Source organism: Pongo pygmaeus, chromosome 19 (assembly GCF_028885625.2).
Source record: "Pongo pygmaeus isolate AG05252 chromosome 19, NHGRI_mPonPyg2-v2.0_pri, whole genome shotgun sequence".
In the NCBI taxonomy this organism is placed as follows: domain Eukaryota; kingdom Metazoa; phylum Chordata; class Mammalia; order Primates; family Hominidae; genus Pongo; species Pongo pygmaeus.
In genome coordinates this window covers 2,514,871-2,532,389 of record NC_072392.2, presented here as the reverse complement: position 1 = coordinate 2,532,389, position 17,519 = coordinate 2,514,871, and the positions used below count along the sequence as shown (strand labels likewise).

At 54.3% G+C, this 17,519-nt stretch overlaps 1 protein-coding gene across 6 annotated transcripts in view; it reads left to right on the top strand.

Annotated features, from left to right (window-relative positions):
* CCDC92B (coiled-coil domain containing 92B) overlaps positions 1 to 11,510 on the top strand; it is a 28,597-nt gene extending 17,087 nt beyond the window's left edge. The window contains exons 3-6 of one of the 6 annotated variants that reach the window (XR_008495177.2): positions 1,751 to 1,798; positions 7,316 to 9,902; positions 10,087 to 10,147; positions 10,481 to 11,510. Coding sequence is in view for 1 of the 6 variants with exons in the window: in XM_054459056.2 (XP_054315031.2) it covers positions 1,751 to 1,798; positions 7,316 to 7,905 (638 nt within the window). In the remaining 5 variants the exon portion in view is untranslated. Of the gene's footprint in view, positions 1 to 1,750; positions 1,799 to 7,315 lie in introns of all 6 variants that reach the window. The other 5 variants (XR_008495176.2, XR_008495173.2, XR_008495175.2 and 2 more) reach the window with 5 other exon arrangements.
* Positions 11,511 to 17,519: the final 6,009 nt, after the last annotated feature.

The window sequence follows — 17,519 nt, the reverse complement described above, 5'->3', positions numbered from 1 at the left end:
GGTTGGGAGAGGGGAGAGGCTGGTGTAGGAGCTGAAGGGATAGGCTGCCCAGGGAGCTGGCTGAGGATGGGTGAGGACTCAGAATGAAGGGCTTGAGAGGTGCGTACATTCTGGGATGGCGAAGCAGCCTGAATGATGACAAGAACTACTCACACGCGTTCAGCACCAACTCAGCCCTGGGCCAAGCCCGCTGTTTATTTTTTCTCATTTAATCCTGGCGACAGCCCCTTGGAGAGGTACTATTGTGCCCCCATTTTCCAGATGAGAAAACTGAGGCTCAGAGAAGTGCTGTTACTGGCCCAAGGTCACACAGCATATCTGACCTCACAACATGCTCATCTACAGCCCAGCAGAGATTTTTATCTCCCTATCCCCAAGTCCTGTGTTTAAAGGCTGAAGAGAAACCACCCACAGGGAGTTAATGGCAAAGCCAAGGTATCCCTGCTCCCAAATACCTGAACCTAGGCCAAGGTCCCTGGGCTACATCACAAGGCCTTGGAGGAGGAGCCAAGTTAGTCCCAGGAAGCCCTGGAGGTAGAAGCATCAGAGTCCTCACAGGGGCCTCAGGGAACAGGTTCAGACTCTGGTCACAGCAGAAGGCTCAGGCACCCTGAGCTGCCTGCCTCCTAGCAACAAGCGGCCTCCCCAGAGAAGGCACCTCTGGCAAAGCCCTGGGTCTCTGGAAGAGCCAGTGAGGGCAGTGAGGAGGAGGGGCAGAGGGGGTCACAAGGCCCCTGAAGGCACTGCTGGGTGGTGGTCCCAGAGATGCGCCACCTTCCTTCCCCAACCCCTGGTTCACCCCTCCTCTCCGTGGACACCAGACTGTGTCCCTGCAGGTGTACACAGGTGCCCCCGAGTCGGTCTGCATCACAGGCAGCTGTGGCTTCTGGCTTCCTTCTGCCCTTGTACCAGTTCTTGAGCCCTGGTGGAGTTGGGGGAGTGGGGGTGGGGCTGGAAAAATTATCAAACTCACCTGAGCTGAGAAATGGGGCTTGGAGGGCACTAAGGAATGGAGACTGGGGGGACAGGCAGGCAGAGGGGTGGCAGCTGGGCTGCAGCACCCAGGAGGACACTGCTCCTGCACCAGTGCCCGAGTGGCTCCTAGGCTGCCCGCTCCGCCCCCTCAATGCCAAGCTAGGCCCCCATCACTAGACGGCACCATCCTGCTCGAAGCCCCTCTCCTGCCGTGGGGAATACGGCGCAAATGGGGCTTGGGAAGGGGCAGCGCTGATGTTCAGATAATAACACAGGCTCAACGGTACTGGCTGTCAAAATAGTGGAAAGCAAGTGTCCAGACTGGTAAGTAGCCACTGCCGAGCCTGCCTCCAGTGCCGCCAAGCAGTTCTGGACACTCCAGCGGCCATCAGCTAAACACGAAAGGGCCAAAGCCCTGCACAGCAAGGGTCCTCCAGAACTGCTTTGATTGGCTGGCATATCACCCCAGGAAAGGCAGATAGTCCCCCAGCCCCAAAACAAGCCAGGCTCCTTAGTCCCACGAGGGGTGAACTAAACTCCAAACCCAGGCTCAAAGCTTGAGCTGGGAAGATTTCTGAGCTTGGAGTCAAGCTGGCCAGGTTCAGGCTGTGCCCTGGACACATCTCTTCATCTCTTCCCCCTGCAAGGCTGCGGTAAAATAGTATGGGGGTGGCTTCTAGAGATCCTTATTGCCACTTTTACTGAGCTGTAATTCCATGATCACACACACACACACACACACACACAAACTGCCTTTTCTTTTCTTTCCCCCCAGAACTGACCCATGACCTGGAAATGAGAGAGGCCCAATCTCACCAGCAAGGTAAGAGAAGGACCACTGGTGGGGAAGTGTCATGGGGCCCAACAGCTGGAGTTTTTCCCAGCCCTTAGTAGGACCCAAGCCTTCTCTGTCCCCAGCCTAGACTTGGGGACAGTGACTCCTTGGCTGGTGAGCATAGTGCAGGATGTCAGCCACACTTGCCCAGTGGATGACACTGTGAAATGCCTTGTGCAGTGAACAACCTGCACCACCTCAGTTGGATGACCTTGTGCAGTGAACAACCTGCAGTACCACACATAGTACCCTGTATCCATGTCTCTGTCCAAAGTGAGGAAAGTAAGGCAGGAAGGAGATGGTAATGTGGCGTTACTTCCCCTTAGCCTGCTTAATTCCTTGCTGTGAGCCACCTCCCCAGTCCTTCCCATCCTGGCACAAGTGATCACATGGTCAGTGTCAAGATTCACTGAACTGAGTGATCACAGGCCGAGTGTCAAGATGCATGTCAGGATGGGCTCCTTGACTTCAAGGAACTTGGTCTATACGAGAAAAGAAACACACACACATTAGTAAATCCTGCATTTTACAAAAGCAAGACTTCTTGCCATTGTAGAAATTCCTCTAAAATATTTGTTCACAGAGTATTACTTCACCCATAAAATGGGGGAGCTGGGGGAGTTCAATGGGTGTAGACTTTTACTTTTGCAAGATTAAAAAGTTCTAAAGATCTGTTGCACACCAACATGAATATACTTAACAGTACTGAGTGGTACTCCTACAAATGGTTAAGATGCTAAATTTTGTCGTTTTTCCCCCACAATTAATTTTTTAATTGCACTGTTGAGATCTTTATCATCAGATTATAAGATCTCAGAACTAGGACTGAGTGTTACCCATTGTCTCTGAAGTATAAGGCACATTACCTGACTTGAAGGGACACAGTAATTTTTTTTTTCTTTTTTTCCTAAGACAGAGTCTCACTCTTGTCGCCCAGGCTGGAGTGCAGTGGCATGATCTCGGCTCACTGCAACCTCCACCTCCCGTGTTCAAGTGATTCTCCTGCTGCAGCCTCCCAAGTAGCTGAGACTACAGGCACACACCACCATCCACCGGCTAATTTTTTTTATTTCTTAGTAGAAACGGGGTTTTACCATGTTGGCCAGGCTGGTCTCAAACTCTTGACCTCAGGTGACCCAGCCGCCTCAGCCTTGCAAAGTGCTAGAAGTACAGGCGTGAGCCACCGAGCCTGGCCAGGACACAGTAACTATTTAATTAAAAATGAATCACAAGGCCAGGTGTGGTAGCCCACGCCTGTAATCCCAAGACTTTAGGAAACCAAGGTAGGAGAATCACTTGAGCCCAGGAGTTCAAGACCAGCCTGGACAAAATAGTGAGACTGTCTCTACCATTTTTTTAATATTAAAAAAATGTTAAAAGGAATCATAAAAAGTCTTTCTTGGCCAGAAGAGTTCTTAAGAACAGACTCTCTTCCATATTGATGTATTGCTTATAGATCAAATGCTACAGGCTGGAAGTTTAAGCTATGATGTTAGGAACCCTAGAAACTGCTTTGTGTATTCGTGCATGAAGATCAGCTAGGGATCATCTAAACACTTACGAACTTGGACTAATTCTGCCCTCTTTAGAGGACAACCACGGGCAACCTCTTGGTGCCTAGGTGGCTGGAGGAAGGCAGCACACGCTCCAGACACTAGATTAGGACAGTTCTGTGACAAAGCCACTTTCACCCCATTTACTGTCCTTTGTCTGAAAGGGCTTTTGAGATCACCTGGGCCCAAGCCACTGCCCCAATCCAATGTCTTCATCTTTTTTTTTTTTTGAGACGGAGTCTCGCTCTGTCGCCCAGGGTGGAGTGCAGTGGCGCGGTCTCGACCCACTGCAAGCTCTGCCTCCCGGGTTCATGCCATCCTCCTGCCTCAGCCTCCCGAGTAGCTGGGACTACAGGCGCCCGCCACCACGCCCGGCTCATTTTTTGTATTTTTAGTAGAGACGGGGTTTCACCATGTTAGCCAGGATGGTCTAGATCTCCTGACCTCGTGATCCACCCACCTCGGCCTCCCAAAGTGCTGGGATTACAGGCGTGAGCCACCGCGCCCGGCCTTTTTTTTTTTTTGAGACATACTCTGTCACCCAGGCTGGCGTGCCGTGGCGCCATCTCTGCTCACTGCAACCTCTGCCTCCTAGGTGGGTTCAAGAGATCCTTCCACCTCAACCTCGAGATTAGCTGGTACTACAGATACATGCCACCATGCCCAGCTTTTTTGTAGAGATGGGGTTTCGCCATGTCACTCAGGCTGGTTTTGAACTCCTGAGCTTAAGAAGTTTGTCCCCCTCAGCCTCCCAAAGTGCTGGGATTACAGGCATAAGCCACTGTGCCTGGCCTATCTTCTCTTTCAATGGGCTTTGAGAACTCTTTTTTTTTTAGAGACAGGGTCTTGCTCTGTTGTCCAGGCTGTAGTGTGCAGTAGCACAATCATAGCTCACTGCAGCTTTGTACTCCTGGGCTCAAGAGATCCTCCCACTTCAGCCCTCCCGAGTCACTGGGATGAGTGTGTCAACCCACTGGGCTTAAGAATTTTCTTTGTCCTCTTTTTTTTTTTTTTTGAGACGGAGTCTCGCTCTGGTGCCCAGGCTGGAGTGCAGCGGCACGATCTCAGCTCACTGCAACCTCCACCTCCCAGGGTCAAGCAATTCTACTTCAGCCTCCCAAGTAGCTGGGATTACAGGCGCGCACCACCATACCCAGCTAATTTTTGTATTTTTAGTAGAGACAGGGTTTCGCCATGCTGGCCAGGCTGGTCTCAAACTCCTGACCTCGTGAGCCACCCGCCTTGGCCTCCCAAAGTGCTGGGATTACAGGCATGAGCCACTGCGCCCAGCCCTCTTTGTCCTCTTATCACTTGGTGATTTTCATCCTTCCAGGGTCACTTTTTGCCACTTTCGGCTGCTACATCCCTACACTCACCTGTGCCAAGTCCTAGGATATGGTCCTGCCAAGATGGAGCTTCCAGGAGGCAGGGGTCCTCAACTCACGCTGCACATGAGAACCACCGGGGAAGATTTAAGCAACACCAGTTCCCAGGTCCAGCTCCAGGGATGCTGGTGCAATTGGTCTCTCGTAGCGCCCAGGAAACAGCATTTGTTAAAGCTCTCTGGGTGGTTCCAATGTCTATCCAGGGTTGAAACCTGCTGCAGTGGCAAAGGCCAACAATAAACAAGTAAACCAAAAATGACAAACATGTGCACAGGCACGGCGACTCCCACCTATAATCTCAACACTTTGTGAGGCTGAGGCAGGAGGATTGCCTGAACCCACGAGTTTGAGATCAGCCCAGGCAACATGGCAAAACCTCATCTCTACAAAAAATGTGCATGCCTGTGGTCCCAACTCCTGGGAAGGCTGAGGTGGATGAATTACTTGATCCCAGGTGATAGAGGCTGCAGTGAGCTATGCCACTGCACTCTAGCCTGGCAACAGAGGAAGACTTTGTCTCAAAAAAAAAAAAAAAAAAAAAAAAAAAAAAAAAAAAAAAAGGCTGGGCGTGGTGGCTCACGCCTGTAATCCCAGCACTTTGGGAATCCGAAGCGGACAGATCACAAGGTCCGGAGTTTGAGACCAGCCAGGCCAATATGGTGAAACCCCGTCTCTAAAAATACAAAAATGAGGCAGGAGAATGGCTTGAACCCAGGAGGTGGAGCTTGCAGTGAGCCAAGATTGCGCCACTGCACTCCAGCCTGGGCGACAGAGCAAGACTCCGTCTCAAAAAAAAAAAAAAAATTAGCTGGGTGTGGTGGTGTGCACCTGTAATCCCAGCTACTTGGGAGGCTGAGGCAGGAGAAACGCTTGAACCTAGGAGGCAGAGGTTGCAGTGAGCGAAGATCACGCCACTGCACTCCAGCCTGGGCGACAGAGTGAGACTCCCTCTCAAAAAAAAAAAAAAGGCCGGGTGCAGTGGCTCACGCCTGTAATCCCAGCACTTTGGGAGGCCGAGGCGGGAGGATGACCTGAGGTCAGGAGTTCAAGACCATTCTGGCCAACATGGTGAAACCCCGTCTCTACTAAAAATACAAAAATTAGCCGGGCACGGTGGCTCACACCTGTAATCCTAGCACTTTGGGAGGCTGAGGCAGGCGGATCATGAGGTCAGGAGATTGAGACCATCCTGGCTAACACGGTGAAACCCTGTCTCTACTAAAAATACAAAAAAAAAAAATAAGCCGGGCATGGTGGCGGGCGCCTGTAGTCCCAGCTACTCGGGAGGCTGAGGCAGGAGAATGGCTTGAACCTGGGAGGTGGAGCTTGCAGTGAGCCAAGATTGTGCCACTGCGCTCCAGCCTGGGCGACAGAGCAAGACTCTGTCTCAAAAAAAAAAAAAAAAAAAAAAAAATTAGCTGGGTGTGGTGGTGTGCACCTGTAATCCCAGCTACTTGGGAGGCTGAGGCATGAGAACTGCTTGAACCCGTAAGGCTGAGGTTGCAGTGAGCTGAGATTGCACCACTGCACTCCAGCCTGGCGACAGAGCAAGACTCAAAAAAAACTCCCCAAAAAAAAAAAAAAAAAGACGTGATAAATGCCCTATGGAGGAAACAAGGACACTGACTCCCTTCCTGAGCACACTCGCAGCTCTTTCAGTCCCTTGCTCTCTGGACTTTTACACAAGCTGTTCCCTCCGTCTGCAGCATCCTTCTCTCCTGTCTTCACTATTTAACTCCTGTTTATCCTTCAGATCTTAGCTCAAGTCTCTTCTGCTGGGAAGACTTCCCTGATTAGGTCACATTCTCCAGTTACAGTCACAGCATTGACTTTCCACATGTCACATTTGCAACCTCACACATATTTGTGATTATTTACTATGTCTCTCCCACTATGCGATAAGCTTCACAGAGACCGTTTTATTATGCGCCCTATCTCCAATACCTAACACAATGCACAAAGTCAGGGCTCCACAAACTATCTGTGGAATGAATAAAGGGCCAGGAAGGGGTTTGCACTTAAGCTGAAACGTGAAGAATTAGAGACCAAGCAGAGGGTACAATAGGTAGGAGGGCAGAACAAGGAAGGCCACTGAGCCGACGCATGGGGAAGGAGGGGGAGCGCGGTGGGACGTGCAGGTGCGGACGTGGGGAGGAGTGGGGCTTTGTTTTGATTTTTTGTTTTTTCTTTTTGAGACGGAATCTCGCTTTGTCACCTAGGCTGGAGAGCAGTGGCGCGATCTCGGCTCACTGCAACCTCCGCCTCCCCGGTTCAAGCGAGTCCCCTGTCTCAGCCTCCCGAGTAGTTGGGATTACAGGCACCCACCACCACCACGCCCGGCTAATTTTTGTATTTTTAGTAGAGACTGGGTTTCACCATGTTGGCCAGGCTGGTCTCGAACTCCTGACCTCAAGTCATCTGCCCATCTCGGCCTCCCAAAGTGCTGGGATTGCAGAAATGAGGCCCCGCGCCCGGCCTGCGGGTTTTGTTACACGGAGCTCTGAGCCGTGCAGGTTCTGTTCCAAGCCAGGGCGAGACCGTCACTTCTGGCCTCTGCCCCGTTCCAGAGGCGGCGTCCCGGGAGCTAGAGAGCAAGTGCCGCGCGCTGGAGTCGCAGCTGGAGGCGCGGGCCGCGGCCAACGCGGAGCTGCGGCGGGAGGTGGCGCAGCGCGAGGCGCTGGTGTCCGCGCTGCGCTGCAGCCTGCGCACCGAGGAGCGCCGCTTCCTGGAGGAGCTGCGTCGCCGCAGCCACCGCGCCACCGTGCTGGGCACCGAGCTGCAGAAGCACACCGAGGCGGCCGCCTACCTCTCCTGCCAGCTGCACGCGGCGCGCCAGAGACTGCAGGCCCCGCGCCCGGGCTCCGGCGCCACCGCCGAGCCCAGGCCACGCCGCCGCGCACCGCGAGCCCGCCGCCCGCCTGCTGCCCACGAGGCCGCCGCCAAGGGCCCCGGCCGGGACTGGGCCCCCTGGGACCGCGGGGCCGGCGCCCTAGACGACGCCGACCCCATGCCCGACCCCGCGCTCTTCCTCTATGCACGGAGGCCGCTGCGGCCCAGCGCCCGCAGCCCGCGCCAGCCGCCTCCCCAGGAGCCCCCGGACCGAGCCGGCCCGCAGCCCGCGCCCAGCCAGCCCAGCGCGCCCGGGGACCCGGAGTAGGCGCCGGGCTGGCCGGGGTGACGCGGGACGGACGGGGAGGGCCGGCCAGGGACGTAGCTCGGGCCCCGCAGACAGGTCCCGGGTCGGAGGGCAGCCGCCCCTCCTCCAGGAAGCGGGGCAAGGCGGCCCCGGCTCCCCGCAAATCCCCGAACCTCCAGCCTTTTGTACTTCCCGACGTTTCCAAAGCTTCGAGCCCTCTCCTCGCGCGAGAGTTCCTCCGCGGGGCCGAGCGGGGGCACCTTCTCTACCGAGAGGACTCGCCGCCCGGGTCCTGGCCTGGTCCCACCTGCCAGTGAGACGGGAGGGGCGGGGGCCACGCCCTTCCCCGGGAAAGCCGACAATCCTTGGTGGGGCGGGGAGGGCTGGGCTTGCCTACGGAAAGGTACGAAGAGTGGCATTGGCGCCCTAGGCCCTCTAGCTCCCCGCCTCCCCCATCCCCGCTCCGACGCCCTTCCCGCCAAGCCTTCTTCCTCCCCAGGAGAGGCCCAGGCTAGGGGCTGGTCCTTGTACCCACACCCTGACCCTGCCGATAGGTCCTTGCAGGTGAGCACGGAACACTTTAGAAGACACGTCCTCCCAGAGCCCCTGGTGGGAAAAGTGCGCCTGATGGAAGCCTAACTTCTGGAAGGTAGCATCCATGGGCCCTGGGAGAGGATTACAGAACCGCCTGGGTGGCCGGACTTGGTCTAGAGCCGTCTCCAGCTCAGCTCTTCGCGAGTCGCCACCCCCCTGGGTATGCAGGGACTGGGAGCTGTGCTGGGGAAGGGAGGTGACAGGCCTGCTGCCGGCCAAGCTTCTGGAAGGCAGGAGCTGTCTTCCCCCTCAGGAGGCAGCCCCAGGCGTTTTCCTAGTCCTGTTTATTGGTGCTAATGTTGCTCGGCTTCCTAATCAGCTGGCTGCACCCAGAGACAAGAAGAGGGCCTTGGCTGGGCGCGGTGGCTCACGCCTGTAATCCCAGCACTTTGGGAGGTCGAGGCGGGCGGATCACCTGAGGTCAGGAGTTCGAGACCAGCCTGGCCAACGTGGTGAAACCCCGTCTCTACTAAAAAAATAGAAAAATTAGCCGGACGTGGTGGTGCGCGCCTGTAATCCCAGCGACTTGGGAGGCTGAGGCAGGAGAATCGCTTGAACCTGGGAGGTGGAGGTTGCGGTGAGCCGAGATCGCGCCACTGCACTCCAGCCTGGGCAACAAGAGCAAAACTCCGTCTCAAAAACGAAAAAAAGAAGGGCCTGGCTTCTTGGAAGTGGCAGCTACTGATAGGAGTTTGGGTTTGGGTGTGCTGGGGGGATGGTGGGAGCACAAGTTAGTCTCCATCCTAGCCCCCTCCACGGATGCCCCTAAACCTATCAGAACCCGGCAGTGGCGGGCTGCTCAGTTCCCTGCTGTCTAGCCTGGGGAATGGCGATGTGGAAAGGGGAAAGCCCCACCTCCTAACGCCCCTTCTCCCGAGCTCCCTGTCCACCACCAAAGGCAGGAAGGACAGTTTGAGCGCAGCTTATTGCCCCCACCCCCAGCCCAGCCTAGAAGGAAACACAAACCCCTCCAGCCCGTGCCATCCCTCCTGTGGGGGTCCTGCATCAAGTCCTAAGTGCCTGTGAGGTCTTCCAGGGGCTTCGAGGGGAGGACGTGGGGCAGGGAGAGGCCTTTGCCTCCCTCACAGACACCCCTTTCCTGACAGGTCCTGACCCTGGCTGAGGCCACACGTTCTGTGTCACGCAGGGGTCTGGGAGGTGAGCAGAGTCAAGCTCTAGGGGTGACGAGCTCTTCTCCCATCACAGCCCCATGAGAGGGGGAAGTCCCAGATCACACCCCCCTTCTCTCCTTTTGTTAGAGGGAGCAGGAAATTGGCAAGAAGTAGAGACCAGTGAGTGAGCGCACCCAGGGCCAAGCAATGTGCTTGGCTCTCCCAGCTGACGCCACCCGGAACTGCCCAGACCACTGAGCAATAACCACGCCTGGTCTGGGGTGTCCAGCTCCTGGGATGCAGATGGCTGAGGTTGGGGCACCCTTGGGACAGTGCTCTCCAGTCCAACTTGGGCCAAGAAGGTGGCCTGGGGTCCTTGCTCTGCCTACCCCCACCTCTACTCTCTACTAGTCCTGTGGTTGCGCCTGTGCCATCTCTGTCCCCCCTCAAGTGTGTGTAACTCACTGCACCCCTATTCTGTCCCCCTCCCTTTCAGAACCTGTGTGTGAGGGCCTCACTCCTCTCTCGGAGGTGCCCAGAGGACCGTGGGAAGGAGGGTAAAGTCTCTTTCCAGAGGAGCCCGCACAGACCCTCATCTCCCATGACCACACTTTTGGGGTGAACAGGGTGACTTTTTTAGGTTGATTCTTCTGCAGAGATGGTGAACTACTTTATCTGCTCACCCACCTACTAAAAGCCATAGCTCCATCCGCCTGCCCCCCCGCCCCCCAGCTCTATAGCAATAGCCCCCTTCCCTCTTCCCTCCTGGGCATCCAGGGTGTCCAGCTAGGGGCCCCCACCGCACTCTGGCCCCAGGGATCTTCCAGTGGCCTGCCTGCCTCTCCCGAAGTGACCCCATCAGCGCCACCCAACTCCCCTCCCTCTTCCAGCAACCACAGATGATGACAATTGTTTGTGAGGTGCTTGGAGATCCCCTAGATGAAAGGTTCTGGGTGCTGGGGCCGCTGACTCACTGACTCTCAGCTGAGGTGCTGGAGGTGCCTGGGAAAGGAAATAAGGCAAGCTGGATACAGGGTTCCAGTTTTCACAGAAATTCCCCTCCTTGCCCTCCTGGAAGTAATGGAGATTTCCCTCCACCCGCCTGCACAGAACCCTCCGTGCAGCAGAATGAGACTGGGAGCTGGAGTCATGGCCCGCTCTTGGACACAGGGGCCCAACTCTCCTCAGCCTCAGGGCCCTGGAGAGGCCCCACCCTCCCTGGGTCTGGCTTGAGAGCCCACCTGGCCAAAGGGAAGCCTTGCACCCCCACGCGCTCCCGGCCCCTGCAATGTGTTGGTGACTAAGAAGGGAAAGGATTGTATTTCTCTCTCCTCTGCTGCACGAATCCCCATTGGGAGAGAGAGAGTGTTGAAGAGGACACTCAGGTCCCTAGGTGGAGCTCCTGCCACACCCCAAGTATGGACAGCTCCAGGACACACAGCTGCAGGTGGGGACCTCCCCCTGCTCTGGAAATCAGCCAGGGAGCACTGGGCAACGTGGTTTGAGGCTCTGTACCCCTGGCCCCCACAGCCCAGCCACAGCACCCTCTAGCTTGGGGGACTAGTCCAGGGCCAAAATGGGATAACCCTTCCCCATATAAGCAGTAGGATGGCATCCCCCCTGGTGGAGAGAGGAAGGAGGCCTAGAGGGTGTGGGGCAGCTTCTCAGCGCGGGGAGCCGGGGGTCTCCAAGCACCTTCTCCCAGACATGCCAGCCTTGAATGGGGGACGTGCAGGGCTTCCAACCCACCTGGCAGAAGCCTTGTGGACAGGGCAGAGGGACCCTGCTCCAAATTCTCTGTTGGCTGCGCTTTTGTATCCAATGCTTTTCAGAGTGTATTCACTCACCCACAGAAATAGAGCCCTGTGCTTTAGGGGTGACTGTCATATGCCTTATTCTTAATAAAATCTCTGAAAAACATGTGAGTCCAATCTCTTACACTGGGCACTCAGCCCCACCACACCTTGGTTCTTGCAGGTGTGGGAAGAGCATGTGGAGGAGCCAGGAGGTGGTTCAGGGTCAGCCAGTGGGTACGATGAGACCAGGAGCTGAGACTCTGGGGTCCCCTCAGTAGATACGCCTCAGATCGGCCAGGGTGCAGTGGCTCATGCCTGCCAGTCCAGCACTTTGGGAGGCCGAGGTGGGCAGGTCACTTGAGGTCAGGAGTTCAAGGCCAGCCTAGCCAACATAGTGAAACCCCATCTCTATCTAAAAATACAAAAATTAGCCAGGCATGGTGGCGCGTGCCTGTAATCCCAGCTACTCAGGAGGCTGAGGCAGGAGAATCCCTTGAACCCGGGAGGCAGAGGATCCAGTGAGCCGAGATCGCACCAATGTATTCCAGCCTGGGTGACAGAGTGAGACTATCTCAAAAAAAAAAAAAGCTATTCCTCAGATCAAGTATAAGGCACCCATCTGAGGTGTCCTCGCCGTCAGCCAAGCCCTGCCCCTCTCTCCATGCCACCCCAATCCAAATGAACAAACAGAATGTTAGATCACAGGCTCCTGACTAGAGTGGAAAGGAGAAGACTGGAAGGGTCCAGTGCCTGGAATTGCCCACTGTCCTTTCCCAGAAGGAATCCTGGGTTCTGGCATCTTTGGCCATGCTGGTGCCCTGCCCCCCACCTGATCCAGCTGCAAGAAGCCCCGCATCCCGGCAGGAGCCCTATTCTTATCCTCCACTAATGAGGGTTATCCTGGGACTGCAGCTTTAGGAGCTCAGCGCAGCCAGCACCCAGGAGAACTCAAGCCGGTACGTTTTCAATGCAGATCTATGTTGGGGATGACTCAGAGAAAAAGGCAGCAGCTGTGTTCTAAGGACACAGGGGACCAAACCAATACCAAAAAAAATGGCTTTGCTTGCAACCCTCCTGATAACAGGACCCATCTTTTCCTTCTGGGGAACTGCTCTGCACCCATCTCAGTCCATGTGTGGGGAGGGCGGACTCCACCTGTGTGGCCCAGGCATGGCAGGTCACACTGATCGGGCTGAAGAAGACATGCAACTCCATCTGAGCCAACAAGAGTCAATCTTGGGCCTTTTGCTGGAGCCATTCATTCAGCACCTCATGTTAGTTAGGTGCTGTTTGGTTCAGCAGTGAACAAAGCAGGACTATGGAGAAGGACAAACTCTTGGGTGGCTAAAATGGCACCCAAGAAATCTGGCAGGTCGTTTGCCACCACAAGAGAAACAGAACGGCCAGGAGCAGTGGCTCACGCCTGTAATCCCAGCACTTTGGGAGACCGAAGCAGGCGGATCACGAGGTCCGGAGTTCGAGACCAGCCTGCCCAACATGGTAAAACCCCATCTCTACGAAAAGTACAAAAAAAAAAAAGCCGGGCATTGTGGTGAGCATCTGTAATCCCAGCTACTCGGGAGGCTGAGGCAGGAGAATCCTTTGAACCTGGGAGGCAGAGGTTGCAGTGAGCCGAGATCATGCCATTGCACTCCAGCCTGGGCGACAGGGCGAGACTCCGTCTCAAAAAAAAAAGAGAAACAGAACAAAGAGATATGGAGACAATTCCAGATAATCAAGTCACTTGGATCCAGCCATGCCCAAAGCTCACAGACTCCTACCCTTTTCTGTTACATGGATCAATAAATCCCCTCCCCCTCCCACACTTAGGTGTGGAATTTTTTCTTGTTTCTGTTGGTTTGGTTTTTGAGATGGAGTTTCACTCTTGTTGCCCAGGCTGGAGTGCAATGGCACGATCTCAACTCACTGCAACCTCTGCCTGCCGGGTTCAAGTGATTCTCCTGCCTCAGCCTCCTGAGTAGCTGGGATTACAGGCATGCACCACCATGCCCAGCTAATTTTGTATTTTAGTAGAGATGGGGTTTCACTATGTTGATCAGACTGGTCTTGAACTCCCGACTTCAGGTGACCCGCCCCCTTGGTTTCCGAAAGTGCTGGGATTACAGGCGTGAGCCACCACTCCCGGCTGTTTTGTTTTTTTTAGAGACAAGGTCTCACTGAGTTGCTCAGGCTGGACTTGAACTCTGGTGCTCAAGGGGATCCTTACACACACACACACACACACACACACACACACACACACACACACTTAGCTCAGCTTGGTGGCGCAACCCTATAATTTCAGCTACTCTGGAGGCTGAGGCAGGACAATCGCTTGAACCTGGGAGGTGGAGGCTGCAGTGAGCCGGGGTCATGCCACTGCACTCCAGTCTGGGCAAGAGAGTGAGACTCCATCTCAAAAAAGAAAAGAAAAAGAAAGAGAAGGGAGGGGGAGGGCAGGACACAGGCATTAGAGTTCCCCAGACAGCCCCCTGGGGATGCTTGACTAAGCCCATCCCAGAGTCACAGTTCAGGGTGGAGATATGGAATGTCAAAACCAGATAACTGTTTTGTTTGTTTGTTTGTTTGAGATGGAGTCTCACTCTGTCACCCAAGCTGGAGTGCAGTGGCACCATCTCGGCTCACTGCAAGCTCTGCCTCCTGGGTTCACACCATTCTTCTGCCTCAGCCTCCCAAGTAGCTGGGACTAAAGGCACCTGCCACCACAGCCGGCTAATTTTTTGTATTTTTAGTAGAGAAGGGGTTTCACCGTGTTAGCCAGGATGGTCTCGATCTCCTGACTTCATGATCTGCCCGCCTCAGCCTCCCACAGTGCTGGGATTACAGGCGTGAGCCACTGCCCAGCTGTTTGTTTTTTTGAGAGGGATTCTCACTGTCACCCAGGCTGGAGTGCAGCAGCGCAATCTCGGCTCACTGCAGCCTCCTCCTTCCGGGCTCCAGTGATCCTCCCATCTCAGCCTCCTGAGTAGCTGGGATTGTAGGTGTGCAACACCTATGCCCAGCAGATTTTTTTTTTTTTTTTTTTTTAGTATTTTAGTAGAGCCAGGGTTTCACCATGTTGGCCAGGCTGGTCTTGAACCTCTGACCTCAAGTGATCTGCCCACCTGGGCCTCCCCAAGTGCTGGGATTACAGATGAGAGCCACTGCGCCCGGCCTTAGATAACTCTTAAAGATCATCTATGCAACCCTTTCATTTTACACATGGGGAGACTGAAGCTCAGGGCATCTTACTGGCGGTTATCCCTTCCTTTCTGGCAGTTCTGCCCATGCAGTTTTGGGGTTGAGGGAGGTGGAGCACTTCCTTTCTAGGGGTTCCCAGAGACTGGCCAGGGAAGTAGGGGACTCTGTGCCGCAGTCCAAGGGATTTGGGTTCCCGCATCACCTCTCCAGCTCCCTAGGGAACTGTGCAAAGGAGGGGAAGTAAGAATGTAGGAATGGCCAGCTGAGTGGGTGTATCCATGATAACGGTAATTAGGGAGGTTGGGAGGCTTTGAGCAGGCTAATTATGCAGGCTGGGTCTCAGACTAGATAACCCTCCTTCTTATCTTTATGCAGGGACCCAAAAGATGCCTGCTGTGCAGCAGGACCCTGCGAGGGAAAGGGGAAGTGATCCACCAAAGATAAACTGCAGATTATTTTGTTTGTTTTTGTTTTTTGAGGCAGAGTCTTGCTCTGTCACCCAGGCTAGAGTGCAGTGGCACGATCTCGGCTCACTGCAACCTCCGCCTCCCGGGTTCAAGTGATTCTCCTCCCTCAGCTCCCGAGTAGCTGGGATTAGAGGCACCCGCCACCTCACCAGGTTAATTTTTGTATTTTTAGTAGAGACAGGGTTTCGCCATGTTGGCCAGGCTGGTCTCGAACTCCTGACCTCAGGTGATCCGCCTGTCTTGGCCTCCCAAAGTGCTGGTATTACAGGCGTGAGCCACTGTGCCCGGGCTTAAACTGCAGATTATAAAGCTGCTGGGACTGGTTCGTCACTAGGCCCATGGTCAAACTGGTCACCAATCCCCATGCTGACCAGTAGGCACTTACGGACACTTACTGACCCTGAGGACAGGGAGAGGTGCCTCCGCTGGGCATCCTCTGTGGGCTCAGGCTGGTGGGTCTCAGTCAGGCATTATGGAAATGATCTGAAGTTCTAGACAGAAAGGTCAAAGCATACAGTACACAAAAGGAGTGTCTGAAAGGAAAGCCAGCTGTTATAAATAATGAGGGGATCAGCCAGGCGCAGTGGCTCACGCCTGTAATCCCAGCACTTTGGGAGGCCAAGGTGGTGGACCACCTGAGGCCGGGTGTTCGAGACCAGCCTGACCAACATGGAGAAACCCTATCTCTACTAAAAATACAATATTAGCCAGGCCTGGTGGCGCATGCCTGTAATCCCAGCTACTGGGGAGACTGAGGCAGGAGAATCGCTTCAACCTGGGAGGCAGAGGTTGCGGTCAGCCAAGACTGAGCCATTGCACTCCAGCCTGGGCAACAAGAGCGAAACTCTGTCTCAAAAAAAAAAATAAACAAATAAATAATGGGGGGGGCTCAAAGGTGAAACTCCAGGCTGCCAGCAATGCTGCCCCCCCACATCCTGTGGAGCCCTCAGAGCCTGGCACCTTCTACACTGAAATCATTCACTCAACCAACAAATGTGCATTATGTGGGGTATGGTCATATGCACCTGTAATCCCAGCTACTCAGGGAACTGAGAAGGGAGGGTCACTTGAGCCCATAGTTGGAGGCTTCCGTGAGCCGTGATCATGCCACTGCACTCCAGCCTGGGCAACAGAATGAGACCCTGTCTCTAAAAATAAAATTAAAAATAAATAAATGTGCATTAAACACCTACCATGCATTGGGCTCTGGAAAGATGCTGGGAACACCCAGATAAATAAATTATGGTTCTTGCCTTCAAGAAGTCCCCAGGTCGGCCAGGCGCAGTGGCTCATGCCTGTAATCCCAGCACTTTGGGAGGCCAAGGCGGGTGGATCACGAGGTCAGAAGTTCGAGACCAGCCTGACCAACATGGTGAAACCCCGTTTCTACTAAAAATACAAAAATGAGCCGGGCATGGTGACGCATGCCTGTAATCCCAACTACTAGGGAGGCTGAAGGCAGGAGAATCACTTGAATCTGGGAGGTAGAGATTGCAGTGAGCTGAGATCACGTCACTGCACTCTAGCCTGGGCGACAGAGCAAGACTCCATCTCAAAAAATAAAAATAAAAAAAAACCAAAACAAAGTCCCCGGGTCTAGTGGCTGGACTCCTCACCCAAGACCCAGACATCCCAGTATGGCCAAGAGGGTCTCAGTTTATGCCTATTGCCCCGTGTCATTATTAATAGGGTCCACTTGCACTCTCAAAAGTGTTCTGGTTTTAATGATAAACTATGCGATCACCTTAACCATAGCACATTGTTATAGGCAATGGTGGAAATAGCGGGGGAAAATGGGAGTTTGTGCTGTTAAGACTATGATGGAGGCCAGGTGTGGTGGCTCACGCCTATAATCCGAGCACTATGGGAGGCCAAGGTGGGCAGGTCACCTGAGGTCAGGAGTTCGAGACCAGCCTGGCCAACATGGTGAAACCCCCCCCAACTAAAAATACAAAAATTAGTCAGGCATGGTGGTGGGCGCCTGTAGTCCCAGCTACTCGGGAGGCTGAGGCAGGAGAATCACTTGAACCCGGGAGGCGGAGGTTGCAATGAACTGAGATCATGCCACTGTTCTCCAACGTGAGCTACACAGCGAGACGCTGTCCCAAAAAAAGACTATGATGAAAAGACTTTGGTGGAAGCAGTGTGAAAGCAAGAATCAGTCTGCTTAACGTGTGGTCAGAGGTCAGACCACCAGACTATGGAGAATGTGATCAGAGGATGATATCTTTTTTCTTTTTCTTTCTTTCTTTTTTTTTTTTTTTTTTGAGACAGGGTCTTGCTCTGTCGCCCAGGCTGGAGTGCAGTGGTGAGATCCTGCAGCCTCGACCTCTTGGGCTCAAGTGATCCTCCTACCTCAGCCTCCTGAGTAGCGCACACCACCACACCCAGCTAATTTTTGTATTTTTTGTAGAGATGAGGTTTTGCCATATTGCCCAGGCTGGTGTCCAACTCCTGAGCTCATA